Source organism: Neovison vison, chromosome 3 (assembly GCF_020171115.1).
Source record: "Neovison vison isolate M4711 chromosome 3, ASM_NN_V1, whole genome shotgun sequence".
NCBI classification, from domain to species: Eukaryota; Metazoa; Chordata; class Mammalia; order Carnivora; family Mustelidae; genus Neogale; species Neogale vison.
In genome coordinates, this window is record NC_058093.1 from 31,581,557 (window position 1) to 31,598,155 (window position 16,599).

Here is a 16,599-nt window from a genome sequence, read left to right on the forward strand (position 1 = left end):
AATTTTATTTATAAATATTAATAATTTATTATTTATTATTATTTATTAAGGCATTTCAAAAATCAGTGGTTGCCCATCACATGTTTACACAAATAATACGTGTTAATGAAAAAATAACTATTTTCCCAAAATACATTCTTTATGAGTAATACTTTTTTTTCTTTTTTTCCAACTCTCTTTAATGTCTGTTTTAATAGAGGGTAGCTGGGGTCCCCTATTTGCTTCTGTATTCAATTTGATGAGATACCACACATCAGGAAGCCTGTAGAAAACTCCACTCATGAAAAAGAGAGAGGTAAGAGAGAGGCAAATGATAGCTAAGTGTTAATAAAAAAAAAAACAAAAAAACAAAAAAAAACTTTTGACCTTGCAGACTACAACAAAGGGTGGTGGGGAATCCAGACAGAACACACTTTGAGAATCACTACACGGGTTAACAGAAGATCTAATCAATGCATCTAAGATCAGCCATTCCATATCGCCTCCTACCCTTGCTTATGTAGTATCATTCTCCCCCATCCACTCGCCCCCCTCCCCCCAAAAAATACCTCTACTCTGGAACCTAAATGAACTGCTTTCATTGTTGGGTCAACACTGGTCCAATAACCCATACCATCAACATATTTATTTCTACCTAACAACAATAAAATTAACAGCAACGGTTTCCATGTACTTTACTAAGTGCTTAGTAATTCTAGACACAGCAGAGGATCCTTTTTTCCATGCATACAGGCTTATGTGTGCGTATCATACATAGCGTACTATTACCACCAATTTACATTTGTGAATTTGCGGTTAAGTTAGTGTCCATGATCACACAAAGGGTTAAGCAGCACAAGCAGGAACTGAACCCAAGTCTCTAACTCCAAAAACAGCTTTTAGCCATTTTATGCCAATAACTCTGTTAACCCATGCATGGCGGACATTCCTGAAAGGTCAGGCGTAGAGATGATTCATAAACACGAAGAAAAGAGTTCAGACCCAACTGAAGTAGGAATTATAAACTAGGACCTCATTAGTACATCAGTCACACACAAGATTTTGATATATCATCCTGGCTCCGTGAAACATTACTCCACCAACTAAATGTTTAATATGAAACAGGCCACAGTTCCTTATGCATTTATTTATTCATTCATTCAATGAACATTTAATGAGACCCCACTATGCTCTGTAATCGTCACTGGGGTTACTTGTCTGATTATACCACACTGTGCTTCTTCATGGACGTGGCTCACGATAAGAAAGCTTGCTAAGTTCACTTGTCCATGATAAAGCCAGGAAAGTCACAGAGTGAGGCTCATCATTTGATTTTTAAGCAAACTTGTACATGTTTGGTTTATAAATTGAAGTATTTAAAAATATTGCCAGGAAAAACCAAGAAACTAAGAGATCTACATGTCTACCACGGAGGGTGATATAAAGGATGAAGAGGAGTGAATAAGAGGATAAGAAGATATCCTTTAACGTGGAATGATGTCCATGATAAATAGTCAAGCCTCATAAAATCAAGATGTTAATTAAGAAGATGATTCTACTTCTGATTCTATTATATTTTTAAACTACAAGTGTAATGTACAATATTTGAGCTGTCTGGCCAATTATAAATTATAAAGAGTGCAAAGTCATAAAAAGTTGAAGAGTTTGAAGTATGCTGTTCTTTGGTAATGTGAAATTCTTCAATTAAAGGGGGGGGGGAGATAAAAAAACAACCTAAACCTTTAGTAGTCAAGTTCAATGACAGGAAAGTCAAACTTCTATCACAACCAGCTCTGCTTTTGCACAGTAAACAGTAACTGAGAAGCCATTCATTCATTCTTTTTTCCAAAGATTCAGGTCTTCACAGAATCATGATGTCTTACTTCATTTTTAAAAGGTACGAGGAAGCCCAGTTAAGTAAAATAAGTCATCAAAGCTTAAGTACCATATTCAAAAGTCCCTCACTGAGGTCATTCCTATGTGATGCTTTGGCGTGCCCCAAACAGAGACCACTCCACGATGCACACTCAGGAAAGAACCCTAGTCACGCAAAGAAGGTGCAGGCGGAGGGGGGAGTCATAAAAAAAAAGTATAACAGAAAAAGCACAATAATTAAACCCTGCTCTTTTTGGATATAAAGAATTGCATCTTTCAGTGATCACAGCCAGCTTCAAAGCTGGAGATAAAAGCAGCCATGTGATGCAAGCAATGGATACTTAAAGACAGGATTCAAAGGTAGGAGAAAAATTTCAAAGGTGGAAAGGATATGAAGCAGCATCTCTCTGAACTATAGTTTAAATGCTTCCTTGCCAGTACTTATTTCTCCTAAGGTCTTTCTAGAGTAGAGTGGGAAAAAGAAAATAATTTCTTTTCTTTTTTTCTTTTTTTAACATAAAACTCTCTCCCTCTTTTCAGAGCCCAAATTTGAACTCGTCTTGTTCATGGCCATCAAAGCATTTTCTGTCTTGTTCCTTCTCATAAGAGCTTTGACTGACACCTTTTGCTGCTATGAAGGCATCATATATTAATGATATATAATACAGGTCCTGGACATGGAGGACCCCAAACAATCTACAGCAACAATGTGTCTTTCAGCAAGGCTTGATTCCTGTGGCGCTCGACTTGGTCCCCGTTGTCATTCTTTGGCTTGAAGACGGACAGAAGAACGCCTTCTTTCTCTTACTTAGTCTCATTTTTATATATACGCCCTAAAACAGTGCTTATTAATATTTCACAAAGAGTAAATCTGTGGCTTTCCTTTCATTTTTCAGCTTTTTAATTACGCAGAAAACATGTTACTAAAGGATCTTTTTCTCTCTTCGTCTGTTTCATCTTCCCGAAGTAATGAAAACAACCTTCTAAAAACATCTGCACCGTTTCCTCCCTGGGGGGTATACGCGGGAGGTGGCGGGGTGGGGGGGTGGGCAGGGCCAGGGTCTGAGGTGTATTTTTGCTTTCTCCTAAGGAAAGAAAGGAGACCAGGTTTGAGGAGACCCGGGCAGACGACTAACCAGAGCCGAGACCCCTGGGCAGCCGGTCAGGGAGTTGGAGCTGCCGCTGAGACCCGCCGGCCCCGCCTTCTCCTGGAGAAGACAGAGGAGTAGCTGCTCCTCCTCTTCGTTGCCCGAGGAGACAGAGCCGCATCATTTCAGAAAATGTTATTCAAGAACAGAATGAACTTGCAGCTGCTTCAGGGGGCAAGCCTGCCGTCACCTCTTGACACTTCTGACGTACCGCGCCATCCTGCGCCGCACCATTAGCATGTACTGCTTGGAGGGAAGAACGCCAAGAGGAAGTGTCGTTCTGTCCCCAAAGTCCCTTGAGGACTCCCCCAGCTGACGGGGGTTAGATTCAAACAACAGCACGCCCCAGGCCCCCACCCACCCTGGCCATTTTTGCCCAAAGATCCTTTGTCAAACATGTAAGATCTTAATCCATCTTCACTCTGACCTCCCAGACCCCAAGGAAGATGGATGAGGAAGTGGGTGACCTTTCACCTGTCCCATTCGGCCGGCAACAGTAGGCCCACTGAAAAGACAATTGGGGAGGAACCTGCTGCCACAGTTCTGAAGACTTGCCAGTTCCCCTTTATATCCCTTCTTAAGCTCTCTTTGCGCCCTGGTCTTTCTGGTCCCGCCCCCAAATCACTTTTCTCTCACTCCAAGGAAAGTCCGCTTTCCGACAGGAGAGAAATAAGATGACATTCTCTAAATATCATTTTCAACATGCAGTGTGAAAATAGACATTATTCTTTGTTAGGGCAAGGGCAATGCTTCCCTCCTATCTTTAGCCTTGACTTCCAAGAGGGGCTGGGAGATGGATGAACTTCTCTTTCGCTCGTTCAACTCAACATCCTTGAAGTCCACAGCTATGACTGTGGGAAGAACAGAGTAAATAAAGAACTGCTAGCATGAACATCGGTTTAATGCTTTAGGATCTAAAAGGTGACTTTTACTAACCTTACATCACGGTGTCCTCACAGCAAGACTGTAAGCTAAGTACAATTATTTTCAACTCATTTTATAGATGAAAAGGGCTTAAGAATTGTGCTCAAGGTCATACAGTTATTTATGTGATCACAATGAGACACATTTCTTTGTCTCTGTGTTCTTTCTGCTCTACCTGGTTGCTTCCCAGTAATGATGTCAAGGATGAAGAGGACCATTTTTATTACTCCTAAGATTTTCACAGTCTTGAGTCATCTTTATTCATCACTCAGGTTTGGAGTTGAATAATCTTGCCATTCCAAGTTTTTCCTTTCCCCCTAAATTCATCAGCAATGCCCACCTGGTAGTATTAAGAACAAACAAATAGGAGCACCTGGGTGGCTCAGTGGGTTAAAGCCTCTGCCTTCAGCTCAGGTCCCGATCCCAGGGTCCTGGGATCGAGCCCCACATCGGGCTCCCTGCTCAGCGGGGAGACTTCCCCCTCAACCCCCGCCTGCCTCTCTACCTGTGATCTCTCTGTCAAATAAATAAAAATAAAAATAAATAAACAAAGGGCAATATTTTGTTCAAAAAATGTCTTTTCGAAAGAGTTAGTCATTTATGAGTAGCAAAGAAAATACTTGGGTAGCCAGAAAGAAAACAATGAAGATTCTCAAAAAAAACACGGCCTCAATCAACCTCCCCTTCCATTAAATATCTGGCATTGTATTAGGAGTCGTTTGCTTAGAAACAGACTGAATCCAAAACATGGAGCCCCACCCTTCCATGAACCATATGATTAACTGAATTCCCAAGATTATTTCCATAAAGAAAACCACTAAAATGTTCAATTGGCTTTACATTCACTTCCCCCTCCATCTTTTTCTCCTCTTGTTCTAATTTGGGTTGTAAAAATGTCAAGGAGTTTCACAGTGTAGCAATGTATGAGTTACTGGGCTCTGTAACAATTGAAAATCAATGACATTAGATACAGAGATATACTAATGCCAGAGCAGGAAATGGGAGACAATGGTGTTCTCTCTCTCTCTCTCTTTTTTAAATACATAGAAGAATCTTGACATGTGAAGATGTGCAAGTGCTCTCTTACAAAAATCGACAAGGCAGAATAATTCACTCTAAAACGTGATACAGGGTCCTCACCCTGTTCACGTCACCGTACCTGCTATGATGATTGCAATCTAGGTGCCAGTAACAACACACTCACGTATGTTCTAATACTAAGACTAGAATACATTTTGGGGTTTCAATTTGGTACAGCTCCTCTAGCAGTTGCTAAGTCAAGAGCTAGCACAATGATCAAGAAATGAATCTTTGCAAAAAACAACCGAAAACAACTTTAAATTCCAACTTTAAAATTTTCCAATTTATGAGTTTACCTTTTTACTCTGAGTCACCAGAAAAGGTAGCCAGCCTTTATTATTTTATTTGCAATGAATTTACAGCATTCCTTCTTAGCTACTCCTGGAAATAACTAACAAATCAAAAATGACACTTTAAAACAGTATAAACTATAAAAGGGGAAAAATATATAATCCAGGACATCAAATTATCAAAAATGCAACTTTCTTTAGGTTATAACTGTTGATTTCCAGTCTGTGAAGTGGACTGTCCCATAGTAAATCCCCCTCTGTCATTAAGATGGTTGAAATGCCAGACAAATTATTGGCAGTCAGTTATTTCAGGGTCTTTAATCACCAAATCAGATGAACCATGTGGCAATCAGTCTACAGCTCAACAATCACCCTGAGAACAGATTAATTGGATCTGTTCCAAGTCGGGCCCAGAGGTACACTGTTTAGTAGTAACCATAGTAAGATTGGTGGCAGCAGATTATCGATAAGCACGAAAATTAAACAGCAAGTAAAAATAACAACCTTGGGATAACTGATTTTTTTAAGCCTTAATCCACACACAAGACAAGCAATCCATATAAATACGAAGTCCTCTCATCTTTTACTTGGAAACAAAGCTGCTACAAAGAAGAATATTTTACCGACTCCACAGAAAGGGGAAATAAGGAAAGAAAGAATTGCATACACTCGACTGCAGGTTAAGAAAGAAAAAAAATCACCTTAGTAATGTGGTAAGTAGTAATTAACATGATACAAAAGTCTGGATTTCTCCAAAAACTCAATAACCAAAATGGACCACAATTTACTATTGCCTCTGACCACACAGATCGAATAAGACTCTCACTAGCTGTTTATCACCTCCTCAGGGAAATCAAGAGGTCTTCCATCAAGATTAACGTCACTTGCAGACCCTATCAACGGGAGCTCCGTGGAACAGAACGCACTTGAAACCTTGTCATGCCGTTTCATTGGGCCACATCTACACTGGTCCATGAGGCCTGAAGAACTGTACTTTTAGCAAGAGGGATTTGCAAGACTGGAATCCTTACTTCACATTTTAGTCATTTGTGTACATGAATATACCACAAGAGGTGGTAAATATCACCGTCTTTGCCATTTTACCAGGTCCACACATAGGGAAAACTAGGGTTGGAAAATGTGTCTGCCCTCTTTAAGTAAGGATCAATCAGGTCTGTTTCTTCAGCTTGTTCATTTACATTTCAGAGGACACATCAAGCCGGTTCAGATCTAAGTGCCTGTTAGCAAATGTGTTTGGCCTTCTGCTGATTACATAGCATCATTTATTTTGTCAGTATTAGAAACGTCTTAGCCTCGCCACCTGGAGCTATAGCACTTACTCATTAGACCCCCTCTGTCCCACCACATCCCACCGGGGCTGCTAATTACTGGCTTTACTCCATTTAGTCTCATCTCTGATTTAATTACGTGCACTAAGCCCTAATGAAAAGTACAATATGGCTCTTCTTACCTTGGCATTCTCCATTCCTCTCTTCATGCCCAGCATTGCACAGGCAGTTGCCAATGGGTACCAGCCATTCACCATCTGCCCCACAGTACATTTTTGGCACATCCTTCTCTTCTGAGTTGTTGACACAGGAGCCTCGAACTTCCACCAGGGAAGATGTATCAGCCCCTGTGATGGTGTCTGGAAACTGGGCCAGATTGCGAACAGTGAGCGGACATTTCTTGTAGAACACACGCACTGAGACCAGGGCGATGCAGGCCCCCACATCCTGAAAAGCCAGGTAAAACCCCTTTTTGCTCAGTGGCCCTACATCCCGGATCTCGGTGTTCAGCTTCATGATTCTGTCACCAATGTCCACTTGGGTGAAGCTCTCGTCGGCTGCAATGGTGTCGATCTTGGCAAACTGGCTCTCTCGAATGAAACGCTCTTTGTCATTGTCTGATTCGTAGTAGTAGAGATTGAACGTCTCCTTACAAGTTCCCATGACACCCGGAAGACTGTTGCAGTCTCTCAAGGTGAACTTGATCTCAATGTACACCCTCTGGGCCCCCTCTCGGGGGATCCAGTCAGTTCGCAGCCAGTTATTTTGGCTGGGTTCCATCACGTTGCACACTTGGTAGGTTCGGATTGGTGTGTTTTTCTCATCCATTATACTCACTTCCTCCCACTGCAAAGATCCAAAGGAAATGTATCAATTACAGAATGTCCCCCTGCTATGATTTGTCAATTTTATTTTCCCCTCATAGGACAGTGACGATTTTTGTTTCAGGGAGGAATGAAACTACTGAGAACCAACCCTCACTAACAAAACACTTTATGGGAGATAAGACAGCATTTTATTGGGGATGTGGTCTTTTTTGGTTTTGTTTTTGTGGTGGTGGTTTCATTCTTTTGCCTACAATCCAGAGGCCTGGCGAGATCTTTTGCTTATGAGTTCCCAGCAGGTCCTTGTGGTGGTCTAACAACCTCAGACTCACCTATTACAACAGCTACACTTTCAAGTGGCAACAGTTCAAATTTACTCATAAATGAAAAACTAGTATGTGTATTGTTTCAACAACTGAGCAGAGACCTGCAAATTAAGAGCAGGAAGAAAGAAGCTTGCCAAAGGAAGACAATTATCAGTTAATTAGTGCTGCTCCTGTCAGAACTTTGCTCTCTAATACCTAAAAAAAAATGTCAGTCAAAAAAAAAAAAAAATTTTTTTTTTTTTTTTTTTTTTTTTTTTTTTTTGGCACTGTCACTATTCTTTAAAGGGGTAAGGAAAATCTCACTCTTCTGGTTTTGGTAATCCTGGGAAAATAGAGAGTAAACTTTATGGTTGGATTTCTCAAATCCACTGTCATTTGTAACAATGAAACACTTTCCCAGACCAACGTATTTAATTGAAAAAGTCTGTGTATCCTTATTTTTAAAACATATACCCATAAGTAAACAAGAATGCACACATGCTTTGCTTCTAAATATTATGTGGATATTAAAATAAAATCGTAGGGGGTATTTGTGATTGAAAGCTCCAGAAAACTAGAGGAGGGTGGTAGGGCTTCCTTTGTGATCTATTTCGTAACATCAAGATTTTAAGGGTGGGACAATCCAAACTCACTGTGACTAGAGTAGTAAAAACTCACCTCTTGCCACAGCTTTTTAAAAAAATAATCCTAAAAGCAGCAAGATTGTTTGGGGGGGGCTCCTCTAGGCCAGTAAGCAGCCTCCAATTCTTCACAAGTATCTACAGTAATGCATTTATATAGATCTGGTATAAATCAGCTTAAGTATCTAACACATGAATATAATTAGAAGAAAAAAGATAGTTTAAAAAAATTCATATTCTGTAATAGCTCCACTTAAAGCTCCATTCAATCCAATGAAGTACATAGAACCATAATGTATCTTTTAACGGGTTTTCCATCTGTGCATTGGAAAACTATTAATGGATGGAAATGTTACTGTGTGAAGGACTATACTGCATAAACTTGGTATCCCTTTCATCTGCTACCATTATGAAAGTTGGAACTGGGAGGAATAAGTGCCCTGTGGTGATTAAAATTTCTTTTTATCCGCTAAGCAATAAATCACCAGTAATTTACTTATTTGGGGGAAATTCATGTAAATCCAAAAATAGATCTTCACCTTCAAAAAAAACCCTACTCAGCATGCTTCTCATCTCAGAACAAAGGGAATATGGAAAAACACATTTATCAATGTAAATGAAAGCACACAGGGGTATCTCCACAGAGTTCATACAGAAGAGTTTGATCTAATGTGAATTTTCCAGTCTAAACTTAATTTTGTCTAAACACATGGATCAATTTGCCAGAACAATGACAACTCTCACCTTAGTTTTTGTATTTTACAATCAATATCAGAAATTCAATATTCTCCTTTAAATGAACACTGCCAAGAAATTAGGTTTCGCTATAATGTTGCCATCAGAAGCCATTACTTTCTATTATTCTTATGTTCTCCTTAGTTGTTCTTAGAGAAAAACAGAGAACAGTGAGTTGTCCCTGACTATATTTCATATTTTACTTGTGGTACTGTCAAGTAAATTTTCTGTTTCTCTTTAAAAATAACAATAACAACAAATAAATGTCATTATTTATTGACAAAACCATGACCCCAAATTTCCAGCCAAGAAAGATGTGAACTGTCCTAACTATAAGCAGAAATTTCAGAATAACCAAAAAAGACACAAATGTGCTTTTATCTTCAGCTGGAAAGGGCTTTTTAAAGCTAATCCATCCATATTTGGTAGATAACCTAATTCATCCCTTCATTCTAAGCCTGAGATAGTCTTCTTTAATGCCAAAATCAACAGGTTAATGAAACTTTGCAATCTGGCACATAAATTTCTCAATGGCTACTGTGTATTTTGGAATGACCAATTCTATTGTACATAAATAAAATTTCATTTCTCACCCCCCCACAATGAGTCCCTAAAATGTTACATCCATCACATTTAAGGAAAGAAAAATGCTAACACTCTACATTCAGAAGTCTACATTCAGCTCGTGGAAAAGTTCTGGGTTGGGCACAATTCAGCTATCTATGCATGGTATTATCTTAAGAGACCTCAAGACGAAAGAAGTTTTTGTTTAGAAAAAGCGAGCAGGTGTTCTTTGGGCAGTTTGGGGTGGGTGCGGGATATGGGATGTCTACAGCATATTAAGTTGCAGTGAAAGCTTTCCACAAACTAGACAGACCATAGACTGTACTCAAAAATGGGTCATCCCTTGCTTTTAAACAGGTCACATGTATATTTAGTGTAACAGGTCAGGTCCCACATCATACTGGATGCATTCTCCCTTCAAACTTGAGTGCAGCCAGTAAGAAAAATAAGACTCATTAAATTTTTAAAAGTACTGATACCTCCCATCTTCAATTTTGCTAGCAGTTCTAATACATTGAACCTGAAGAGCTTTTACTTCTGGTGTAGCCTGGGAAAGCCTCCCTGAACCAGTGACCCTTCCAGGGTATAGGATTAACAAGAGTCTGACTCTCACAAGATAAAGCTGTACCTTTCTTCGCATTCAAAGGATGAGGGCAATTGCCTGCAATCAGCAGTGAATAAGGCCTGTCTACACTGCCAGAGGCCTGCCAATCACTCTCCCTCCCTTTAAAAAAAATGGTTTTGAGGGCCGACTAGAATTTTTCAGCAGAGATCCAAGGAACTGCAGTCAAGTTCAGGCAGAAAAACGAGAAGGCAAGGCAAATCTCCGTTTTATTTCACATAGATCCCAAGACGTGTTTTGGAAAAAGACAGCCTAACAACATTCTCCATTTTCATTCATCTCTCATTTCACAACTTTCTTGTCTTTTTTAAAAAACCCTTCCTCTTTGATAACAATTTCTGGGCATCTTTACTGTTTTGATCCCTTCCTGTTAATTCAGGGGACAGGTGGGAAGCACCATACTGGGGGGCTGGTTATTTCCATTTTCCCCTGCTAAAGACCACTTGTCTCTCACTTCTATTGCTCTTAACCCACTGATTCAGTCCTGGATTCTCAAGCACATAAGGGCAGAATGATCTGGATTTTTAAAGGATCTGAGAGTTCCTTAAATTTGACAGAAATCTGAGTTTTAACATGCTACTCTGATTTTTTTCCCAAAGCTGATTCATTCTGAACTGTTATGAAGGGTAAAGGGAGAATGTGGCCACTGATCTGTATTCTCTGAAATCTTCAGGAGGAGGCAACGATGGCACATTGCAGAACGAATGAACAGTGAGACACGCTCTCATCCTTTCTATTCTATTTTAGCTCCCCCTTCCCCAAAGACTCAAGATTCCAAATACTTCAACTTTTTTACATTTAGCACCAACAGCACAACAGCTTGGGGTTTTGACCGTGTATCTCCTGTACCCCTTGCACAAGTTCAAGGGGTTTCCTCTCAGTGCCCAAGAGAGCTACAGGTTATATAAGGTTTCAGAGGTAAAGATGCCTATCCCCCCACCCCCCTTTGCCTAGGCACAGAACTAAACTTGTGCCTGGTACAATCAGACATGTTCTCTCCCCTGGTATCTTTATTCGTTCATTTTCCTCATCTGGAAACAGAACAATTGCTCTAAAATTAACCCTGTCAGGTCTTCACGGTCATCACAGTAATAGGCACAAATTCTAATTTGGTCCCTGGATCGTATTTCTTGTCGGTATTTTAGTTTTAAATACGCATCTAAGTCTATGCCTCCACCAATCTCCTAATTTTGAAACCCCTTTCTGCCCTTTTGGTTTCTAGTTCTTCCATGACAGAGTTATCCAAAGGGAGTATAGGATTTCTCCAACAAAGCGTAATTCACTTCATAGGCCATGGCAGAAATCTGACCCCCTCACCACAATCAACAAGAATCAAGCCATTAGGACTCTCAGAAAGTTGCTAATCACTCCTTTTTACCCTTTGGATCAGAGAGCAACTCGGAACTTACCCCTCCTTCCAGAGGGCTTGCTATCCACCCAAGTTCTCCCTGAACAGATCGGGAATCCAATAGAGTAACTGCAAGAAAACAAAGAAGAATGGATTAATTTCCAATTGCAAAAAAGCCAATACTACAAAAACCATTTGCCTGAGCGTTTCCATATGTGCTGGGGGTGTGCGTATCCAACTCTGATCAAAACCTAAACTCGGTCTCACTTATGTAAATAATCATTACTTACTTGATCTTCTCCCCTCTTTAAATCTGCACGTTCTTATTTATTTAACTTGCTTAGCATTTAAAATTCCATCCCAGGACTGAGCTGATTCATTTTCGAAAAAGGATGAATAGAGAATCTCAAGTGCAATTCAAAAAATAAATATATCTATGTAGGGCAGCTACACTCCAGAGCAAAACCAGCATTCATCTCTGTCTGGTATCTACTACAGTTATTTGTTTTTGGAAGTTTCAGATGACCACATAACTCATCATCATGGTGACAGAACCACAAGTGAATTCTAACGAAGTACTCAAAGGGTCATGAAAAGGCTCTCTCCTCTACAATTTCTTTTTTCCCTGCCCCACCAAATAAAGAGACCCTGGATGAGGTATTCCCGGTTTTTGTTTTGTTTTGTTTTGTTTTAATATCCAAGTTTCAGAAAAGGGTAATGGCAGACCTGTAGAATTTAGAATGCCAACACACTGTTGTATTCTCTTCCCCAAGTGTTGTAGAGGACAGCCAGGGACTCATCCTTGGCCTAAGAGGAAATCACTGGTTTGAATTTTAGGTGAAGGAGTGCTGCCTAATAGATGTAGTGTTTGTCTTGCACCCAACCATGCATGCATGTCAAAGCTCAGAGAAGAGCTGATGTCCCCCACCCAGGCTGGAACGGTCCTAGGCACCGAGGACACTGAAAAGGACATAGGGGATTCTTCATCTCTCCACATTCCCTTTCCCACCAAGATCCGCAGGCCTGGGGGTCGAAAAGCCCATCTCAAAGGAACCACTGGGTTATTAATTTGATCAGTGAGGCTGGTTCTTTAGGCTGGGGGAGGGGTGGGAACGGGGAGCACTCATCCTTGGCTCCTGGGCACTCTGATTCTCCATCTCACCACTAGGCCTCTGAATTCTGCCCACCTTCCCTCAATTCATCCCCAAGTCAAAGGAGTTAAAAACAGCTGCTTTCTCCTGATTTTCCCTAGAAGCCTGAATTCCTAGAGTCTCTTAATTATTTTAAAATGTAGAGCCTTCCTTAGGTCGCTCCCGCCTGGGTTGCACCCCCCTCCCCAAATTCCCTCTTCTTGGTCCCTAGAGAAAAGCCTGCTACATCCATTTGGATTTATGTAAGGTGGATTAGGGACACAAAGGGAACAATAAGACCCAATTTACAAAAAAAGGGAGGGAGTAGAAAGGGAGGGTAAAAGGGAGAAAAGGAAACGTGATGGGAATAAAAAGCAACAAAATGAATTAATTTTTAGGGGAGAGGAGGGGCCGGAGGGGGGAGACACCCCCCCCCCCCCGCTTCGTTCTACATCAGCCTACAGCTCCATCAACACTGTTTTTTTGTCTAGCGCTCCCAAGTTTTCCTTCCAAAAGAAAAAAGCAAGAAACGGAAGGAGAAAAAAAAGAGAGAGAGAGAGAGAGAGAGAAAAGAAAATCTCCTTTATGTCCGGTGCCAGAGAGGTCTTGGGGGACATCCTAACAAGTGTACGAAGTAGTCACGAGAAATCGAGATCCATGATGCTACTCTAAAAGGAATGACCCTGGGGACCGAAGGACCGCAGCGACGGAGATGGCACCAGAAGCCAGTTAGGAGAAAGGGATCTAGAGGGCAGGAGAGCGCCCCTTTCCTCCCAAACTGTGTCTGCCGGCAGGTGTGTGAATATCTCCCAGTCTCCGACTGAAGAGCTCTGGGTACCAGCTGCCCAGCCAAGGCTAAGTTGGTTTTTGGCTCCCTCCTTCGGAACAGGGAAAATGATAGATTGCGCAGGGATGCATGGACGGATTCTGGAGAGATGGACGCCTGAATAGATGGATGGTGGATAGACGGATGCGGGAGGGCGGGGGAGGGGGGGCGGGGGAGGGTGCTGTGAAAGAGTCGACGAGTCGGGGTGCAATGCTAGATGCACACTGATTCGAGCACAAGCAGCACCGAACACAGTCACAACACAATCAGGGCACTCACGCAGAGGCACACAATCGTCCGCGTCCACGCAGGCACCCGCGCACCCACACATACGCGCGCACGTACACACACACTCACGCTGACACACACGCAGACACATACACATTAATTCGCCTTTCTCTGAGACCATCAGAAAATAAATGATCAACACCCACCTCCCCTATACACAGAAAAACGCACAATCTATTCTAACACGTCCAAAGACACGCGCAGACAACAGCGTCCAGACGGGTCCAGCACGTTCCATCCAAACTAACCCAGTGCATAGTTCTGGGAGCAAAAAGGAAAAACTACTACGCTTAACTTGCCAGCGGGTCCCCAGGTCTGCGGGGTGATCTGGAAAGAGTGGGGCCCCGTAGGCCAGCGATCGCACACCCGTAGCGCGCGGCCCAGCGGGGAGAAGGTGTCTGACGCCGGGTGCTACAGAAACCAGGTCACTGGCGACCTGCGAGCGGCGCCACGACCGCTGTGCAGCTGAAGCCCCACAGCCTGGTCCCGGGAAGCCCAGGGCTCGGCAAACTTCGCAGAAACCTGAGGTCCAAGGCTTTCGCAGGAACCCGGGAGCACCAAGTACTCACTTAGCTCCAGGCTTTCGTTCCCCCCTTGACCCGAGCCGGGTTGGGAGCAGTGGTAGGGAGCGCTAAATCCAAATAATTTTTTTTTTTTTTTTTTTTTAAATTCTGGTGTTGGCTCTCGTGTATCCCCTGGGGCTCCTGGAGCTGGGCTCGCCAGCGGATGCTACTAAACTTTGTCCTTTCGCTACAAACTTGGGTAGCCGAGCCGAACGCACGATCACCGCCCGGGGAAGGCTGCCCGGCATATTTCCCACACCCCTTAGCCGATCCCCTCCTCCGGGCCCCCTTCTCCGGAGTCGGGGCGCACCGCTCAGCCGGGATCCCTTCATACCCTCCGGCCTCGCGCTCCCGGGGCCCATTCACCCGCAGATCTACCTCTCTCTGCCCCGGACCGCAGAAGGACCACCTCGCTCTTACCTTCATTCGCGGGGTACACCCTGGAACCGGTGACAGCGTCGCAAATCCCAAAGAGAAACGAAAAGAGGACGAAATAGAAAATCCCAGCCATGGTTCGCCGGTGCCAACGCTGCTCCTACCGCTTCTATCCCAGTGGAATAAATGCTTAAGTTAGGAGTGCAGCAGGCTGAAGACATTGCCAAGGGGGTGGGCCCAGCCCGTGACGTTCACCCGCCAGTCCGAGGCCCGTGGCCAATGGTGGCGCAGACGGGACGACCCCGCCCCGCCCCACTGAGCATAGCCCGCCCTAAGGCCCCGCCCCCTCAGGGCTCGGCAGGGCGCGCGGTCTCCCGGGGCCTCCGAGACCCAGCTCTGCCGGGTTCCCGCCCCCGCCGGAGGGAGACTGCAGGGTCTCCGAACCTAACTTCAGGGGTCCAGCCCTTGGGCAGCGGAAGGAGCTTCGAAGACCGAAATCGACTGGGGGGCATCCGAGGAAGACTGGCAACCCCCTCTCCTCTCCCCTCGCCCCCTCCCCGCCACGAGCGTTTTGAGATGGAGGAAAAGGTTCTTTTACTGCCATAAAATAAGTATAAAGTTGACCTGCAACTCTGCAGTTGCTCTTTTCTGAGGGTCGACGCGTTCGCGGCTCGCGCAGGGGCTGGCGCACCGCCTCTGGCACCCTGAGCTACCTTGCCCTGTTGGGTGTCTTTACGGCGCATCTCCAAATGAAATGCTCTTCGGGGGAGTCCTCTGGTTTGATTATGTCTTTCTTCCCCGGCTCTCCAGCTGGCTGGAAAGCAGGGACCTAATGGGTCCCCAAAGTCCAGGGCAGCTCCCGGCGGGAGGCAAGGCACAGTCACCGTCTCCAGAGACGGAACCAGGGACTTTCTAGCCACGGAGAAGAGCCCTCTGGTTGCACCTCGCGTTCAGGCAGCGCGTCTCTTCCCGGCCCCAGGACAGTACTTCCCATCGCGACAGGACGCCCCGAGAAGTCCGGCCTGAGCTGCAGGGAACAGGGTGCACGCTCCCCGGGGGTCGTCCCGGGAACCAGGCCTGGTCAATCCCGGGCGTCGGGGCAGAAGCGAAGGGCGTAAGGTGGGAGCGGGGGTACCTGCTGCTGCCCAGACCCCGCAGGGGGGGACTCTGAGGCTGCCCGGCGCGACTGCTGCAGCTCTGCGCTCCGACGGCTCCCGAGCGCTGCTGGGGACCTCTCTCCGCGCCCGGGGCGCGGTGGCGGACGACAGAAGCGGCGGGAATCCTCGCAGGTGCCCCCACCCAGGAGCCGAGAGTGTCAGTGTCAACCTCCGGGGACGTAGGCCCCAGTGGACCTTGGTCTGTCCCCAGATGTGCAGCCACCTGAGCGCCGCCGGGCGACTGTAACGCAGCGGGCGGCCCCGGGACCGACCCCCCCGACGCGACTCGGAGCCTTTCTTCCGAGGTTTAAAGGGGCCGGATTCTTGACTTGGCCTCCTCCTCCTCCACCACCCCCACCCCCCACCCCGAGGCCGCCCCTCCTCTGTCGCCCTCCTGGGTAGGACTGGGTTTTTCTCCGGAGCCAGGGTCCCAGCGGGTGGGCGACCGCGGGGCGGTGGAAGAGCCTTTCCCGCTCGGGCAGCAACTCATCGTGGGGCAATCGCGCCACCTGCCGGCCAGACGCGGGAGTGCGTGGCCCCTGCGGAAGGGCGAGCGGACAAAGGCTGCAACCCGCTACCCGCAGAGCGGAGGTGTGTCCGTGGGGCATCTTTTCATCCGCCCTCCCACGTCCCGCG

At 44.8% G+C, this 16,599-nt stretch overlaps 1 protein-coding gene across 2 annotated transcripts in view; it reads right to left on the reverse strand.

Annotated features, from left to right (window-relative positions):
- Positions 1-16,022, reverse strand: part of EPHA4 (EPH receptor A4) — a 144,239-nt gene extending 128,217 nt beyond the window's left edge. The window contains exons 1-4 of one of the 2 annotated variants that reach the window (XM_044241685.1): positions 15,942-16,020; positions 14,852-14,975; positions 11,686-11,753; positions 6,768-7,431 (exon numbers count right to left, since the gene is read on the reverse strand). In XM_044241685.1, coding sequence (XP_044097620.1) covers positions 6,768-7,431; positions 11,686-11,753; positions 14,852-14,942 — 823 coding nt within the window. In that variant the 5' untranslated portion in view covers positions 14,943-14,975; positions 15,942-16,020. Of the gene's footprint in view, positions 1-6,767; positions 7,432-11,685; positions 11,754-14,851; positions 14,976-15,941 lie in introns of both variants that reach the window. The other variant, XM_044241686.1, reaches the window with a different exon arrangement.
- Between the last annotated feature and the right edge of the window lie 577 nt (positions 16,023-16,599).